Source organism: Gossypium raimondii, chromosome 13, assembly GCF_025698545.1.
Source record: "Gossypium raimondii isolate GPD5lz chromosome 13, ASM2569854v1, whole genome shotgun sequence".
Classification (NCBI taxonomy): Eukaryota; Viridiplantae; Streptophyta; class Magnoliopsida; order Malvales; family Malvaceae; genus Gossypium; species Gossypium raimondii.
The window spans coordinates 51,244,610-51,262,757 of NC_068577.1; the positions used below are offsets into that span (position 1 = coordinate 51,244,610).

At 37.7% G+C, this 18,148-nt stretch overlaps 1 protein-coding gene across 1 annotated transcript; it reads left to right on the forward strand.

Moving 5' to 3' along the window:
• The first annotated feature begins 2,283 nt into the window (after nucleotides 1-2,283).
• LOC105781674 (uncharacterized) lies at nucleotides 2,284-3,180 on the forward strand. Its single transcript, XM_012606188.1, has one exon. It carries the CDS (start codon nucleotides 2,284-2,286, stop codon nucleotides 3,178-3,180), a length of 897 nt encoding a protein of 298 aa, XP_012461642.1.
• The last annotated feature ends 14,968 nt before the right edge of the window (nucleotides 3,181-18,148 follow it).

Below are 18,148 nucleotides of genomic sequence, written 5' to 3' on the forward strand. Positions count from 1 at the left end.
AATGGGTGAGGATCGAGGAATCTGCCGGTTCGAGTACCTTTGCCCTAGAAGCCAAGCTGCATATAGTGAACCTTAGGAACTCACCCTAGGTAGAACTACACATTAACCTTGTTTGATACCCGAATATGTGTTTTATTGTTGCTATATTGTCTTGGATTGTATGTTTATACCTGATATTGACTTTCTGTGTTTTACTTTGAATACATGACATTTCAACTACATGACACTTCACTATTAAAAGGCGTTAGTTCATATTCGATTGCTATATAGAAAGCTTGTCATTGAAAAGGGGTTTCTTGATACGGTGGAAGACAATACGGCTATTCAAGCTTGGTCAGAAACGACATAGCACAATAAAGGTGATAGTTTGGCTAAAGGATATGTATCAGAATTGTGGGACTTTACCTGTGTTAGTGTAACTCAGAACAGTTTGCAAGAATTGAAGGAAATCTGGGATCAGTGGAACGATGAGGTCAGATAGCTATTCTATTCTAATTACGGGGATTTGTCGTATCTGCTAGATATAAAGGTAGACAAGCGTATGTTTCAGACTCTCGTACAGTTCTAGAACCCTGCCTATAGTTGTTTCACGTTTGGAAAAGTCGACTTGGTACCTACGGTAGAAGAATACATGGCTTTACTTCGATGTTCAAAAATTCAAGTCGATAGAGTCTACTCGAGAGCTATAAATGCATCGACCTTCTTAAAAAAGAGGCTAATGAACATAACCGAGATGAGCGAGCAGTGGGTTACAGCTCGAATCCAACAGAAGGGGAATAGCAAGTGCGTTCCTTGGAAGAGTTTGAAAGATATAATTCTAGTACACCCAGATGTGAAGAAGAGGGTAGATTTCCTTGCTTTAAGCATATACGGCTTAGTTATATTCCCCAAGGCTTTGGGACATATTGATGAGGCAGTCACTGACTTGTTCGACCGACTTGATAAGAGGGTTAGACTAGTCTCAGCGATTTTGGCAGAGACATTTAGGTCGCTAAATGCCTGCCGGAGAGTGGGTGAAGGTAGATTTGTCAGATGTGCGCAACTTTTACTCGTATGGTTCCACAATCACTTCTGAAGAGTTGATAACATTTCGTATCGGGTTTTCTCTGAAAATTATTCACCACTGGAAGAGATAGTAGCTACACCAAGGAGAGATGACATCTAGGAAGAAAAGTGGATGGCAATTCTACAAAATCTGCGTGAAGAGGACGTCGAATGGAGAGCCCCAGGGTTGCTTCCAGATGAGATTTTGTATCGATGCGGCGACTTTGACTGAGTTCCCTTGCTGGGAATTTGGGGAGCTATTGGTTATGTCCCATTGCTAGTGTTGAAAAGAGAAATGCATAATTAGTAAGGAAGATAGAGTAAATGGAAGAAGAAAAGATGAACTTGAGATTAGATGCGGATGTTCAGAAGCTCAAGCCAGAAAGGTTAAGAAAAGGGAAAGTTAAGGCCGAATAAGATCTAGATAGCTTGAAGGCAGATTACAAGAAGCTCTGCTTATCGATAAGAACTGCCGGGTTGGGAAAAACTTCAGAGTAGTGGCGCGAAGAGATTCGAGAAGAAACGAACAAGGCTGATAGCTGGGAAAAGAAGTTCCAAGAGGTCCAGACATAAAATGAGGCTCTAAAAAAGAGTTTGTTAGAAAAACAAAAGGAAAAAGGCGAACTAGATAATAGAGTGAGCGAGTTAGAAGGATCTCTCCATCGACATCGAAATCAGCATTCTGTGATGGAATTGAAAGCAAGCTTGAGCAAGATCAAAGAAATGAAAGAAATGATAGAAGAGTTAGAAACGGTACTACAAAATTGTGAGATCCAGATCGAGTACTTGGAAATTAATGAAGATCGTCAAATTGAACAGCTGTACCACTTGTAGAACCAAGTCAGAAATAGAGATCATGTTATGGGAGAAGCCGTGGCTCAGATCCGAGAGGTAGCTGATCACCTGCAGACTTTGGCAGTACAAGCCGATACGCTGAGCATGAAGTATGAGTTGGAATCGAGTCGGGGACAAGAGTTAGCCTCGTTACTTAGGAAGATTAGAGTTTTGAGGATTAGGGCTAAGCCGTATATGTAATCCATCTTATGTAAAGAACTTTGATTTCTAGTAAAGTTTTCAAAATGAAATTGAATTAGAATTGATGCCTTTTTTTGTATTCATTTCATGCATTGCATCACATCATATGCATTAACGACCATTAAAAGATCTTAATTAAATAAAATTATTTCTGTTAACCTGGAAAATCAACACCTCTACGGTACTCGGGCGAAATCAAAGAACATGGATCAAAGATTAGAAAAGCTTGAACAGCTCCAAAAAGAGATGCAAGACCAAATGCAAGAGCGGCTGGAAAAAATTCAGCAAGATTTAGCAGAAAAGATAGCGGAGTCCCAAAGAAGCATGATGACTCAGCTAACACAACTTTTAGTTGGGGGAAATGACAAAGGAAAGGACCCCATAGTTAATGTTGAAGAAGGAGATAATGATGGACCTTTATACCCTCTAGACTTTACTCCTCCACATGTACAGCCCCAAGCTGATATACACCCACGCAGGTCTTCTGTTACAATTAGGCCTCAGTCGTTTCAGGCTGGCACCTCATTACCAATTAACTTCCAAACTGGGTTAGGTTCTAGCCCCGGAGAGAACCTTACCAATCCCATTGTCCCCGATTTCGACGAAGTGGCTGAGAAAGAGAAAACAAAAGAAGAATTGCCAAAACAGCTAGAGGAAATATGTAAATGGCTAGAAGAAAAATTCAGGGCAATAGAAAGTATTGAGAATTATCAGGGGATTGATGCTAAAGACTTAAGTTTGGTCCCGGATTTGGTACTTCCCCATAAATTCAAAATGCCAGAATTTAAGAAATACAATGGGACCAGTTGTCTTGAAGCTCATATTACCATATTTTGTAGGCATATGACTGGATACATTAGCAACGACCAACTGCTTATACATTGCTTTCAAGACAGCCTCACAGGGGCAGTATTTAAGTGGTGCAATCAATTAAGTCGTACCAAGATTAGTTCATGGAGGGACTTAGCACAAGTATTTATGAAGCAATACAGTCATGTAGTCGATATGGTCCCTGATAGGATTACTCTGCAAAATATGGAGAAAAAACCTAACGAAAGTTTCAGGCAATACGCACAAAGATGGAGGGAGGTTGCCTTTTAGGTCCAGCCACCACTCCTAGAAAGAGAGATGACAATACTCTTCATTAACACATTGAAGGCACCGTTTATCACTCATATGCTGGGAAGTGCCACGAAAAGCTTTTCTGACATAGTTATGAACGGAGACATGATTGAAAATGCCATAAAAAATGAGAAGATCGAGGCTAGAGAAAGTAACTGAAGGTCAGCTCCGAAGAAAAAAAAAATGAGGTAAACAACATGAGCACCTATAACAAGGGTTACTCAAAATCGATCACGGTGAACCAACCAGAAAAGGTGGCTACTAATCAACAAGGTTCATCAAGACAGGAATCCGGCACAAGACAGAATACGGAAAAGCTTCAGTACACGCCAATTCCGGTACCATATAGAGAGTTGTATAAAAGCTTGTTTGATGTACATATTGTCTCCCCTTTCTATTTAAAGCCCTTACAACCTCCGTTCCCCAAATGGTATGACGCTAATGCACAATGCAACTATCATACGGGGATTACGGGGCATTCAATAGAGAATTGCACAGCCTTCAAAGGGCTGGTTGAAAAGCTGATCAGTATGGGTGTTGTCAGGATTGATGATCCATCCAGTGCGGAAAATCTATTGCCTAGCATGCTGATAAAGGGGTAAACATGATAAGTGGAAACATGGAAAGAAAAGTCAAGGCAGTTATCGAAGAAGTAAGAACCCCTCTAAAATGGGTCTTGAGGAAAATGGTAGAAAGGGGGATAATCAGTTCGGGTTTAGAAGGGAGGTGCAAGGAGACGAGAAATTATTGCGAGTTTCATTGCGAAGAGGGGCATGTGATCCAGAAGTGCACGGAGTTCAGAGCATTCGTTCAAAGTATGATGGATGACAAAGAAATGAAGTTTTACGAAGAGGTCCAAGAAGAAGGAAACATATGCGCATCGGAATCAACGACAAGGGTTCTGAAAGTAAACCATCCCGTGGTCATCATCTCGCGACCAAGGAATAATGAGGTGGGAGTGCCAGTAATACCGAAGATAATAATTCAGAAGCCCGCAGCTTTCTTTTACAAGGATAACAAAAAAGTCCTGTGGAACTATGAGTGCAACACAACCATTTAATGAAAGGAAGTTTCAGCCAGTACTGCAAAAGAGGATCATGGCATGGGTTCTTATACGCGTGGTGGGAACGCTGCGATTTGATAAATCCTCAGTCGAATCGTAAAGGAAAAGGCTATAGGGACGGAGCGAAAGAAAAAAAAAATAACCGAGCCTGTGTTACCTATGACCGAGCCAGTGAAAAAGGAAGAAGCCAAGGAGTTCCTCAAATTTCTGAAGCACAGTGAATATAGTGTTATGGAGCAACTGCATAAACAACCTGCTCGCATATCCGTGTTAGCCTTGCTTTTAAGTTTTGAAGTGCATCGAAGAGCGTTGATGAAGGTGCAGAATAAAACCTATGTGGCCAACGACATCTCTGTCAACAAGTTAGATCGGCTGATCAACAACATAAGCACCGACAACTTTATCTTCTTTAATGATGACGAGATACCACCTGGAGGCATGGGGTCCACTAAGGCTTTGCATATTACCACCCGATGCAGAGAGTATACTTTGCCAGGAGTTTTGATAGATAACGGGTCGGCATTGAATGTCTTGCCTCTATCCACACTTAACAGGTTGCCTGTGGGTAGTTCGTATATGAAGACATGCCAAAATATAGTAAGGGCATTCGATGGCACAGAAAGAAATGTCACGGGGAGAATCGAGATTCCATTATTGATCGGCCCAACTATTTACGAAGTAGATTTTCTCGTAATGGATATTAAACCCTCCTATAATTGCTTGTTAGGAAGGCCGTGGATACATTCGGCGGGGGCAATACCATCATTGTTACATCAGAAGCTGAAGTTGGTGTCAAAGGGTCGGTTGGTGACAATAAATGCTGAGGAGGATATCATAGCGGCTATAGCTAACGATGCACCTTATGTGGAAGCCAATAATGAAGCAGTTGAATGCTCCTTTCGATCTTTGGAGTTTGTAAACGTAACATTTATTTCTTAGGATCGTAAAATTCTAATACCAAAAATATCCAAGACCATGAAGATGGGGTTACAATTGTTGGTGGAAAAATGAGCTTTACCCGAAAGAGGATTAGGGAGATGTCTCCAAGGAAGAATTGAGCCTCCAGTGCTGAAGGAAAAACAGGATCGCTTTGCCTTAGGATATAAGCCAAACATAAAGCAAAGAAGGAAAGAGTTAGAAAAAAGACAAGAAAGAAGAAGAGCACGCCTGAGTGGAGAAGAGATTAAATGGGAAACCATGATAATTCCTTACATTTCTGAAACTTTTGTGTCAGGGGGAATCATTCATCACGAGAGAAGTGTGCCGAGGGAAGAGAGCATCAACACCATACATGAGGAGACGAATGAAGAAGGGATTATGTTAGATATACGTCCCTATAAACCTGAGAGTGTTCTAAATAATTGGACTGTAGAAGAAATACCTGAAGTTTTTAGAGCTTTCTCAGAGTAATATTCAAAACATGCTTGTTGTTTTAGCCTAGAGACAATGGGAACTTTTTGTGATATGGGCATATGTCTGAACATCGTTATTTTAATGAAATATATCTTTGCAATTATTTTTGAGCAGATATTCTTTCAAGATTCATTATTTTTGTATGAATAGTCATTTTGGATTCTTTCAAATCATTCATTCATTAATTCATGATCATACCATAAGTATGCTTAAATTCATACATTCTTTGTATATTCGTTGTACCTATAATAGGTCCCCAGATATCAATGATGTGAGTGACTCTACTATGGACTCGGAAAACCCTTTTGAACGAGATATGTGTTTAGAGGGATCTCAAGACTTTGAAGATAACATAGATAGTAACTTATCTTTGGACTTGTTGAGGATGGTAGAGTAGGAGGAGAAACAAATCCTACCTCACAAGGAGACGGTAGAGATATGACTCTGGAGGAGGGAAAAGTGGTGAAGATCGGAACATGCATAGCTGAGGAAGCAAAACGAGACCTCGTTGAGTTACTTTGAGAGTTTAAAGACGTCTTCGCGAGGTCATACCAGGATATGCCCGGACTGAGTACCGACATTGTAGTACACTGTCTTCCTATAAAAGAAGATTTCAAGCCTGTTCAGCAAAAAATTCGGAGGATGAGGCCTGATGTGGTACTAAAAATAAAGGAGGAGATTCAAAAACAATTTGATGCTGGGTTCCTGTAGGTGGTTAAGTATTCAGAATGGGTGGCCAATATTGTACCCGTCCCTAAGAAAGATGGAAAGGTACAGATGCGTGTAGATTATAGAGATTTGAATAAGGGTAGTCCGAAAGATAATTTCCCTTACCTCACATTGATACCCTAGTGGACAACACGGCAGGGCATTCAATGTTTTCCTTCATGGACGATTTCTCAGGATATAACCAAATTAATATGGATCCTGAAGATATGAAGAAAATCACCTTCATAACCCTATGGGGAACCTTTTGTTATAAATTGATGCCATTCGGGTTGAAAAATACGTGAGCCACATACTAGAGAGCTATGGTGACCCTCTTTCACGATATGATGCATAAGGAAATTGAAGTATATGTTTACGACATGATCGCAAAATCCCAGACGGAAAAAGAACATGTGCTAGTCTTAAGAAATTTATTCTTAAGATTAAGAAAGTTCTAACTCAAACTCAATCCAGCCAAATGTATCTTTGGAGCTAGGTCAAGAAAGCTTCTGGGGTTTGTAGTCAGTGAAAAAGGGATTGAAATAGACCTAAACAAAGTCAAGGCAATTCGAGATTTGCCTCCACCACGTACTCAGAAAAAAGTTTGAGGTTTCTTAGGAAGGCTGAATTATATTACTCGATTCATTTCGCAATTGACCGAGAAATGTGACCCCATATTTCGTCTTCTAAAGAAACATAATCTAGGTGTGTGGAATGAAGAATGCCAAGAGGCTTTTAACAAGATAAAATAGTACTTGTCCAATACTCCAGTGTTGTCGCCGCCTAGACCAGATAAACCACTGATCCTGTATTTAACAGTGTTCGATAACTCTATCAGATGCGTACTAGGTCAACATGATGAAACGGGGAAGAAGGAGAAGGCGATCTATTATCTCAGCAAAAAATTTACTGACTGTGAAATGAGATATTCGCTCATTGAAAAATTATGTTGTGCCCTGATCTAGACAACACGACGATTGAGGCAATACATGTTCTATCATACAAATTGGTTAATTTCAAAGTTAGTCCCTTTAAGGTATATGATGGAGTCAACTGCGTTGAATGGGAGAATGCTAGGTGGCAGATCCTACTCTCTGAGTTTGATATAGTCTACCTAAATCAGAAGGCCATCAAAGGGAGCGTAATAGCAGAATTTTTGGCCAGCAGAGCTTTAGAGGACTATGAACCTCTGAATTTTGATTTTCCAAATGAAGATTTGATGTATGTGGCAACCGCTGAAGAAGATTCCCATGAAAATCACCTTTGGAAGCTAAACTTTGACGGAGCAGTGAATGCTGTAGGCAATGGAATCGGGGCAGTCCTTGTGTCCCCTAATGGAGATCATTATCCCTTTACCAGTAAATTGGATTTTGATTGCACTAATAACATGACTGAATATGAAGCTTGCATTATGGGCATTCGGGCAGCCATAGAGCGGAAAATTAAGATACTAGAGGTATACGGAGATTCTGCATTGGTAATATACCAGCTCAAAGGGGAATGGGAAACGAGAGACCCAAAGTTAATCCGCTATCGGAAATTGGTTTTGGAATTGGTTGAGGAGTTTGACAGTATCACTTTTTGTTATCTTCCGTAAGATGAAAATCAGATAGCTGATGCTTTGGCCACTCTGGCCTCTATGACCAAAGTGAACAAACCAGAAGACATGAAGCCTATTCAAATCAACATTCATGAGACCCCAGCTCCTTGCTACAGTATTGAGGAAGAGGAAAATGATGACCATCCATGATACCAAGACATACTGCGATATGTAAAGAATCGTGAACACCCCGACCAGGCAAGGGAAAATGATAAGAGGACATTGATGAGATTGGCCATTGATTATGTCCTAGATGGAGAGATTTTGTATAAGAGGGGAAAGGATCAAGTATTGTTGAGATTCGTGGATGCTGTAGAGGCCAAGAAAATTTTAGAAGAAGTCCATGAAGGTATCTGTGGGACGCACGCCAATGACTTCATGATGGCCAGACAAATTATGAGATTTGGGTACTATTGGTCTACCATGGAAGGAGATTGCATTAATTATGTCAAGAAGTGCCCTAAATGTCAAATTTATGGTGACAAAATGCATGCGCCTCCTTCACCTCTTCACGTTATGACTTCTCCATGGCCTTTCTCCATGTGGGGAATGGATGTCATCGGGCCAATATCACCAAAGGCTTCTAATGGACATCGTTTCATCTTTGTGGTTATCGACTGTTTCACTAAATGGGTGGAAGCTGCTTCATATACTAACGTCACAAAGTCAGCAGTTAGCAGGTTTTTGAAAAAAGAAATTATATGTCGATATGGGATGCCTGAAAGAATTATATCTGACAATGCGCTAAATTTAAACAACAGCTCAATAGCTGAAGTTTGTAGTCATTTCAAGATCAGACACCATAATTCATCACCGTATCGCCCAAAAATGAATGATGCAGTGGAGGCGGCTAACAAAAATATCAAGAAAATTGTAGGGAAAATGACTGAAACCTACAAGGATTGGCATGAGAAATTGCCCTTCGCTCTCCTTGCATATCGAACATCTATTAGGACTTCTACTGGGGCAACATTTTTTTCTCTAGTTTATGGGATGGAAGCAGTTTTACCCATTGAAGTTGAAATTCCTTTTCTCCGGGTATTAGCCGAACTAAAGTTGGATGAGGCTGAATGGATTCAATCTCGATATGATCAGTTGAACCTGGTAGAAGAAAAGATGTTAAAAGCTATTCGTCACGGTCAGATGTCTCAGAAACGAATGATGCGAGCCTATAACAAAAGGGTTCCTCTCAGAGAATTTAATGAGGGAGACCTGGTGTTGAAAAAGATCCTTCCTCTACAAAAGGACTTTAGAGGGAAACGGATGCCAAATTGGGAATGACCTTATGTTGTAAAGAAGGCTTTTTCTGGAGGAGCTTTAATTTTGAGTGAGATGGATGGTAAAAGCCTACCAAACCCTGTGAACTCAGACTCGGTTAAGAAATATTTCACCTGAAGAAGGAAAGGGATCAAAGTGAAAACCCGCAAAGGACACTTTCAAAAAAAAGGGGGGAGAGACCAAGGTGAAAACCCGTAAAGGGGGCCTTGAGACTAAACGGGATTTGAGTTGAAAACCCAAAAAGGGCGGCTCAAATTTTGATCAGATTGGGGCATGTGATGATCTTGCTTTACTTGAATCAACAGGAAAAGGAAAGTAACATCTTGGGGCATCGACAGAGTACTGAAGATCTCCCAAACACATGTCAAACTCAGAATGGTCTTTCAAAGAGTTTAGACAGAGAAGTTCAAGCTGCGATATCTAGGGCACTTAATCTTTATACTGTTTATATTGAATTTGTTGTTCTTGGAATACTTCATTCTTTTTCAAGATATGTGTTCCAATCAATTTCTCTTTTATTCTTGCTATCCTTGATAATTTATTTCGAGCTAGGCTCCTAAACCAATTCTATTTTTATCCATCGTTATGATCTTTTGCAAGCATGTTGCATTGGAATAATGATTAATGGACTAATAATACTTTCACAAAAGAAGTTTTGCATATTACTCTAGAAGTTTCTAAATAATACAAGAACCTGAAATAGGACTATTATTTAGAACACACCAGGTTTGAAGGTTGAAATATCTAAAAATGAAAAGTTTAAATTAAGGCTATCCTTTCGGATTTTGTTGTCCAAACATTGACTGAACAAAATGACAAGATGTCGTGTTGGTGATAAAGCTTCAATGAACAAACAAGCAATGATCATCGAGTGATAAAAAGAGGTTTTCTCAGAAGAGAAAGTGTTACAATTGTGCATAAACATTTGGTACGACACCCTGGGAATGAGGAAAAACCAAAGAGCTTCATATTCTGTATCCTTAAATTACAATAGGATAGGATTGTGAAAAGTCATATTTTTCTACCATTGGGTCACAGCGGTAAAAGATGATACAAATTTTGTATCCAGTGTATTGAACTTTGAAGTTTACAGTGGGGGGCAATCTGATTAAGTGTTTCTTTGGAGATTGCCAGTGATAAAACCTTAATAAAGAGAGATCATTCTCAGAAAAATGACGTTCTGCATTCATGCAAACATCATTCATACACGTTTTGTTAGGAGCATTTGATTCATTTTTTATCATCATGGCATCCTAATCATTAGGCATAAATAGGTTCATAAAATGGACTTTACAGGTCATGTTCCCCAGAGAGCAGATCAATGGAGTTACTCATACCCCTGAGGTTGCAGTTAAAAAGATTGAAGCTACAACAGCGGATCTTACTTTCCTAGCGGTGCAGTGGAACAGATTGAAGCTACAACAGCGGATCTTACTTTTCTAGCAGTGCAGTGGAACAGATTGAAGCTACAACAGCGGATTTTGCTTCCCCGACATTGCGGCTAAAAAGATTGAAGCTACAACAGCGGATCTTACTTTCCTAGCGGTACGGTGGAACAGATTGAAGCTACAACAGCGGATCTTACTTCCCTGGCGGTGCAATGGAATAGATTGAAGCTACAACAGCGAATCTTACTTCCCTGACGAACCTTATTTCCATGGCACAGATTGAAGCTACAACGGTAAATCTTACTGCCCTGGTGTTGTAGTGGAACAGATTGAAGCTACAACAGCGAATCTTACTTCCTTGACGAACCTTATTTCCCTAGCACAGATGGAACAGACTAGAACCACAAACCTCACCCCTCTAAAGTCGCAGAAAAGTAGATTGAAGCCATAAGTCATATCTCTTTTTGAAGTTGTAGTGGAGTGGATCGAAGTAACAAGGCATGGTGGACTGGAATGAAGCTACTTGAAGAAGAGAAGCACTCAAAGAAGTTAAGATTCGGCGAGACCGGGCAAATTTGGTCTTTCTTGGTCTTTGCTCTGTTCTCGTTACACAACAACGAGCAAAGAGGGGCAGCTGTACAAGCCCAATTTTACCCGGGGCCCAAAAACCCAATACACCACAACCCAAACAACAAACCTAAACAATGACTAACCCAAGCCCAGCCCAATAGCCAATACCCAAAACCCAAATACAACCCAATACCTAAAATACCTTAGCCCATTTTCAGAAAAAAACAAAGCAGCCACCATAACCCTAGGTGCGCCACACCTAGGGACTTCTGACCCTTGACTTGCCAGCCGCCACCTCCGCGCGTCTGCCACCGCCACGGTCATGTCGCCATTCCCAACTTGCATCGTCACCTGCAAGACACGCAAACAACAGAGACGCAAGAAAGATAGCAAAAAAAACATGTAATTTAGGCTATAAAAAGCAGAATGTATTCATCAAAAGGGGTTGGACTTTCCTTTTTTTTACGAACATTCCCAGAAAATAAAAAAGCAAAGAGCATTTAAGGTGATTTTTTTTGTTTTTTTCAGTTTAATATCTATTTTTGTTTTTATTTTTCTATTTTTTTCTTCCTTTTTTTTATAAACAAAAACAACTAGAAAAGGAGGTAGGAAAGATTTTACCTGAAACGCTGTTCGGTTGCGCCGCCGGGAGTTTGCTCATCGCCGAAATCCGCCCTAAAGGTTGAGTTTGGGAGTCCTTTCTCTCGGCCTTTGGGCCAAACAAATCTAGCCTTCGATCGGGTCTTGAACTGAGGGGCTAAAACGCCCTCTTGTGCAACGCCGGCCACCGTTCACGGTGGCGCTATGGCAGCGCTATGGTGACCTAAAGGTTGGATGTTTGAGAGAAAAGGGGAGGTTTTTTTTTTATTTTTTTAGGGAAGACGACTGAAATGAGAATTTTAAAAATTTTTGGGCTTAAATAGCCCCATAAACGCGCTGCTTTTGAAACTAGAGTTCAGTGCCAAAACGCCGCTTGTTTCTCGACTCATGCATGACCCAACCACGGGGAGGATCCGCGTGTTTTCTTAAAAAGGGGTATTTTCGTGAGCAGCCCCTACGATTTTGCAAGGTGTTGCAATTTGACCTTTTTTTCTTTCTTTTCTTTTATTTTAATCTAGCCGCATAATTTTATTTTTGTTCCATTTTAGTCCATTTCAGTGCTGCGTTTGGGGGGACTTGGTAAATTACCTTTTTGGTCCCCCTCCTTTCACGCGCGTCACGATTTAATCTATTTCTTTGTTTTTCACTTTTTGATTTTGCCCCTAGGATTTGTTTTTTTTAATTTAATCCTCCTTTTGTTATTTCATCTATTTTATTATTAAATTAACTATTACTACTATTATATTATACCAATTATCTTGTATTATTATTATTGATTATTATTACTATTATTATTATTTATTCATTTTATCTTTTAATCTCAAACTTTGTTATATATATACATTTCTACAATATATATATTTATACACGTACATATTTTCATAATTTACTTATATATATAGATATATATATACATACTTATATATTTTTATATTTTATAACTTATATACATATCTACATATATCTATATTTATGTTTTTTATTTTCACAGATATATGTATACATACTATATATATATATATATATATATATATATATATATATATATATTATTTTATAATTTTATATGCATATATATATACAAATATATACATCCTTTTATATTTTTATATTTTTATATTTTCATATTTTATTCATTTTCTTTACTTATTTATATTTTTGTTATTATTTTAAAAGAATGCTTTAACTTTATTTGTTTATATATTTATTTTGTATGCTATTAATTTGTCCCTTTTATTTATCTTATTTTCGTTGCTATTGCTCGTATTATTTATGCTTACATTATCGAATTCAATATTGTTTTGTTACGAGTATTAACATCGTGTTTTATTTTTACTATTTCACGATTTTATTCAAGGCATAAATTATGATTTTCGAATGAGTAAAATCTCGTGTTTAGATTCGAGAAGGTCGTACCTTAACTTACTGGGTTTCGATTTTCACAATAAATCTAAATACACGAATCTTTTCAAACCCAAGTTTTAAATGATCTCGGGAATTAAGAAAATATCGTGTCCTAACTTACTGGGCATGATCCCTTTTTAAACTCAAGATAGCTAAATATTTTAAATAAGTAAATTTTGGCATTCATTTGCGCATCGGGAATTCAAGACGTTGTGTCCTAACTTACTGGATATAATTCTCTTTCTCTATTAACGTGAAATATGCCCCTTTTCTCGAAAATTTTCAACATTTCAATAAAGGATCGTTTTTTAAATCTCTTTAAAGTTTTCAATCTTTGACGCTAAGATATTAATTAATCAACTAGGTACCAAATTTGGGCGTTACGAGGGTGTTAATCCTTCCTCGTACGTAACCGACTCCCGAACCCGTTTTTCTGAATTTCGTGGACCAAAATTGTTGTTTTAATAAAATCAAATCGTTTATTAAAAACAACTACTTTTCGAGGTGACCCGATCACACTTCATTAAAAAAAGATTGGTGGCGACTCTCGTATTCATTTTTTTAAAATTCAAGTCGGCCCCGTTTTACAAAAAAATGGTGTCAACAAGGTTAAACCATGTTACTTTTAGCACTTATCAAATATCTCACACTTAAGCGCTTGCTTGTCCTCAAGCGAAAATCTCAACCCGCATTCAAGTTAACTTCCCTTACTTTATTGTTCTCGCCAACATTACAAATAATCATGCATTGGAAATTCAAACTAACATGATACTAAAGAATACAAGCAATCTAAGTAAAACAATTTAAGGCTTAAAAACATAGGCATCTCCCTTAGGTCAATAATTACATGAAATTCAAACTCAACAAAAATTAACACCCTTACGAAAGCTCACTCAAGCACTCAAGGTGTTTAAGGTTCAAGTAATGTGCACTCAACAGTCAAACAAGAGATGCTATTACCATAGGCTTTCTTGAAAATCAAATCTCCACCACTATAGAACGAGTAGACACACCAATTAAGAGTTCCTTACTAGGTTGGAACGGGGATTAGGTTAAGGGTACAGAAAAGGTCAAAAAAGGTGGTTACAATCGAGAGTTGAATTGATAGATTACCAAACCAAAAGAATCAACTACTGAATTACAAGAATTTAAAAACAAGAAGAAATAAAGAATGGATGTGAGATTTTATACAAAATATGAGACTAACGATACAAGCTCAATTTTTATTTTATTTTTCAAATTTTTTTTTGTTTTTTTTAGCAATGCAAATGATAAAATAGTCAAGCAACTAACCTAATCGAATCTCGACAAAAAGGGAGTCAATAAAAAATGATTTACAAAATTAATATGGTTCTCGGGTTACCATAAACGGGTGATAAGTGAACACAAAAAAATATAGATTAAGATCAATAGGGTTTACTAGGGGGTAATTCAATGGGTAAAGTATTTAAAGGTTAAGCAGCTTAAATCCTGCGTTTCTCTATCATCTCCATATATCAAATCAATAATGTGGTCTCGACATGTATAACCGAAGCAAGTTCTAGAATAACAAATCTAGTTGACATATTCACAACTGAAAAAAATGACCATGAAATAATAGATGTTCTATAGGCTCAAAAGCTCACAAAAAAATATGGTTTTGATGTCAAACTTGTAAATTTAAATTTTCAAGATAATGCTTCAGTTCAGGGAGACAACCTAAAATAATAGTTTCTGAAAACGACTTATCATGCTTGACTCTCTCATGCCTTAAAGTATAAATAAATCAATGCATAAAAAATCTACAAATTAATCCCAAATAGAATCAATAAAAATTCTAAATTTATAAAAAAAAATAACTTTAATGTAAGGTTTGAGGAAATTACTTAAACACAAACAACAATTCAAGGACTATATTGCATAAATATATAAAATCATCCCACACTTAAGATGTACATTGCCCTCAATGTACAAACAAAATTAGTCACAATAAGCAAAGTATCATAAGAAAAGGAGGAAGAGAACTGAAACTGCCCTGAATTTGGATGATTGTGTCAAAGTAGTGAAATTCGAAAACGTAAGAGATCCTAAATTAAGTACATGGTCCTGTGTACACTAATAATAGTTTGGTTTGATTCACCTAATTTTGGTCCTTCAAACGACAAATTCCCATGAATTAACGGTTGGTATCAAGATTTGACAAGATTAACAAAAGATTTGGGCAAGAACCATAAAAGATTGATTAATCGAACAAAAGATTTATGTGGAATAATGATGTTACGGAATTAAGAGTCCTACTTATTGAAACGAATGTACTTACCGATCTTTGATGAAAATACAGATGCTATTGATGTCAATTCAATTAGCGATGGAAAAATGATTGAACGAAGATGATTTGATTCGAGAAATAAAATAATCAATAGCAATAAGTTAAAAATATGGTGTAAATAAGAGAAAAAGAGAATAAAAAGAAACAAAATAGAATGGGGAAGGAAGATTTCTATTAGGAATTGAAAATGGACAATATGTGAATTCCAATTAGGAAAGAATTGGTTAAATACCTAGTTGCAAATCCTAGGGGCAGCATAGGCATTTTACCCAAATTTTTCGAAATTAAAAGGAAATGGATAGGGAATGGATAGGAGTTGAACTTGGGTCATTGGGGAAGATACTAACACTTCAACCATTAGGCCTTACGCCCATTTTTTTATTTAATTTAGACATTGAATCGTACATATGTTTTGGGGTGTGATAACTAGCAAAAAATAATAAAAATATGAGAAGGAAGAGGCTTGAACCTAGTATCTTTAAGAAGGGGGACTAACTCTTAACCATTAAGCCTAATTCATTTCTTATTTAATCATTTCAATTAACCCTTTATATTTTGAGGCGTGATAGAATCAGGTTATGTAACGCCCCAACAATCTTAGGTTTGCTGGCGTTAAATTTAAGCATAATTGAGTGCTTGGTTCAGTGGCTGAAGGCGTTGGGGTGTAAGGTGTGGGTCTTGGTAAAGGTGATTTTTTTGTAGTTTTTGTTAGTTATTGTTCCAGGTTTAGAGATTGATTTAAAAAAAATCCTCCTCAAATCCCACGTTCCATCTTTCTTTTATTATTTTTCTTTATTATTATTTTTTATTTCTCTCTTCTTCTCTCCTTCTGGCGTTATTGCTACATATAAATTGAGTGATTTTATTTCTTTTTCTTTTGGATATCGTTTTGATCTTTGGCTTTACTTTTTGCAATTTTGGGTTGTTGTTCATTGGATCTTCGTTTTATCCTTTCTTTTAGCTGCGTCAATTTCACTCTTCATAGGTAATGTTCCAATTAGTGTTTCAATCATTTAATTTGGGGTTTTAGGCTGCAAAGAGGTTTGGTTTACTTGCATTTATTAATTATTTAGTTTGCTGTGTTTAGGTGAGGATCGTGACATGTTTGGCGTTCTTTCAACATCGTGATTTCGTGGGGTTACGGTTTGATTAACGATAAAGGTATGAAGGTGTTTTGTTATATTGGAAGAATTCGATTCTTGATTATTTCGTTCATCAAACATTGCAATTAATATTTTTTATTCGTCGTAATTAGGTATCGGGAGTCTTATGGTTACTTTCGCATAAAAACGAACCTGCTGTGTACTCATAACACGAAAAATTGAGTTTCAGTGAAAGCCAAAAGTAGAGTCTGTCGACACTACATGGGTGTGTGGCTGGCTGTGTGGTTGGTCATGTGCGAGACACGGCCATGTGATTGACGAAGGCGTGGCCATGCACAAGACATGGTCGTGTGACAGTGTGAGTGTGGTCGTGTGGGCCACACGGTCTAGGCCAAGTTGGGCATGTGGGCCCACATGGACATGCCACATGGGCATTTTGGCCCACATGGGCAATTGGGCCCAAAATTCTGAAATTTTTCCTAGGGTCGTACGGGTCGTTTCGATCGACTGTGGGCCTATTGTAGGGCTGGTAAAGGCTAACTAAACCCTATTTCATGTGATATGATATTCTGATAGACTGATCTGAGTAGGATACTATATGTATGTCTGACTTTATTGTTTAAGTATGTATCTATCTGTATACGAGCATGTTAAGCATGTTTACTTTGATATTTCTGCATTTGTATTATGTATCTGTGTTTGGTGTGGGAATTATATATGTGGAGGAAGTGATCTGTATGACGACTCTTCACCTATATTCTGGCAGTTTGACTGCATATCATCTGTTATGTGTCGCATCGACATTATATGGTGTGTAGGGATAGGTGGGTGTTTTTAACCCCACATGGTGTGATGGGATAGACGGAGATGGTGTATAAAGGATGAGGGTAGGATTTTGTATATCTGTTCTGTTAAACTGATTTTGATATTTGTATCTGTTATGAACTTAGGTCTGAATCTGTATCTGACTATATATGAAATATTATGTATGTCGCATGACCATTTCTGTTGGGTTACACACTGAGTTTACGAAAACTCACATATGTTCATCTATTCTGTTTAGGTAATCCACTGACATAGACGGGTCAGTGCGACGGAGGCTCAGTGGTGACCACTTGACGGGAAACTATTTTCATTTTTATTATTTAATGGTTTTTACTGAAATTTTAGGCTTTCGTGAGAGTTTTGTAATTTTTGGACTCTCTAGGCTTTTTGAACTACTTGGTTTAAATTTTTCGTATAGTTGCGTTATAATTTCTAAACTGCGACGATTCGACAAAACGTCGATGTTACGCGAACAAAGGTTATTTTTGAAAACATGAGCGTGGTTTTGTTTTAAACGGTTTTTCAAACTTCCGTTGCGAAATAATTAGTTAACCTTAAAGGACAACATGTAACAGTTTCAGTAAATTATATAAATATGTTTTATTAAAACTTGGATGGTTTATCGAAGTATCATCGGTTTCTAAACCATTCTTCATGACACTCCCGAATTCAGCCATAACGTCTAGG

Bases quoted from the DNA above. Each gene is read 5' to 3' on its own strand.
- LOC105781674 (XM_012606188.1), top strand. From the start codon at position 2,284: ATGGATCAAAGATTAGAAAAGCTTGAACAGCTCCAAAAAGAGATGCAA.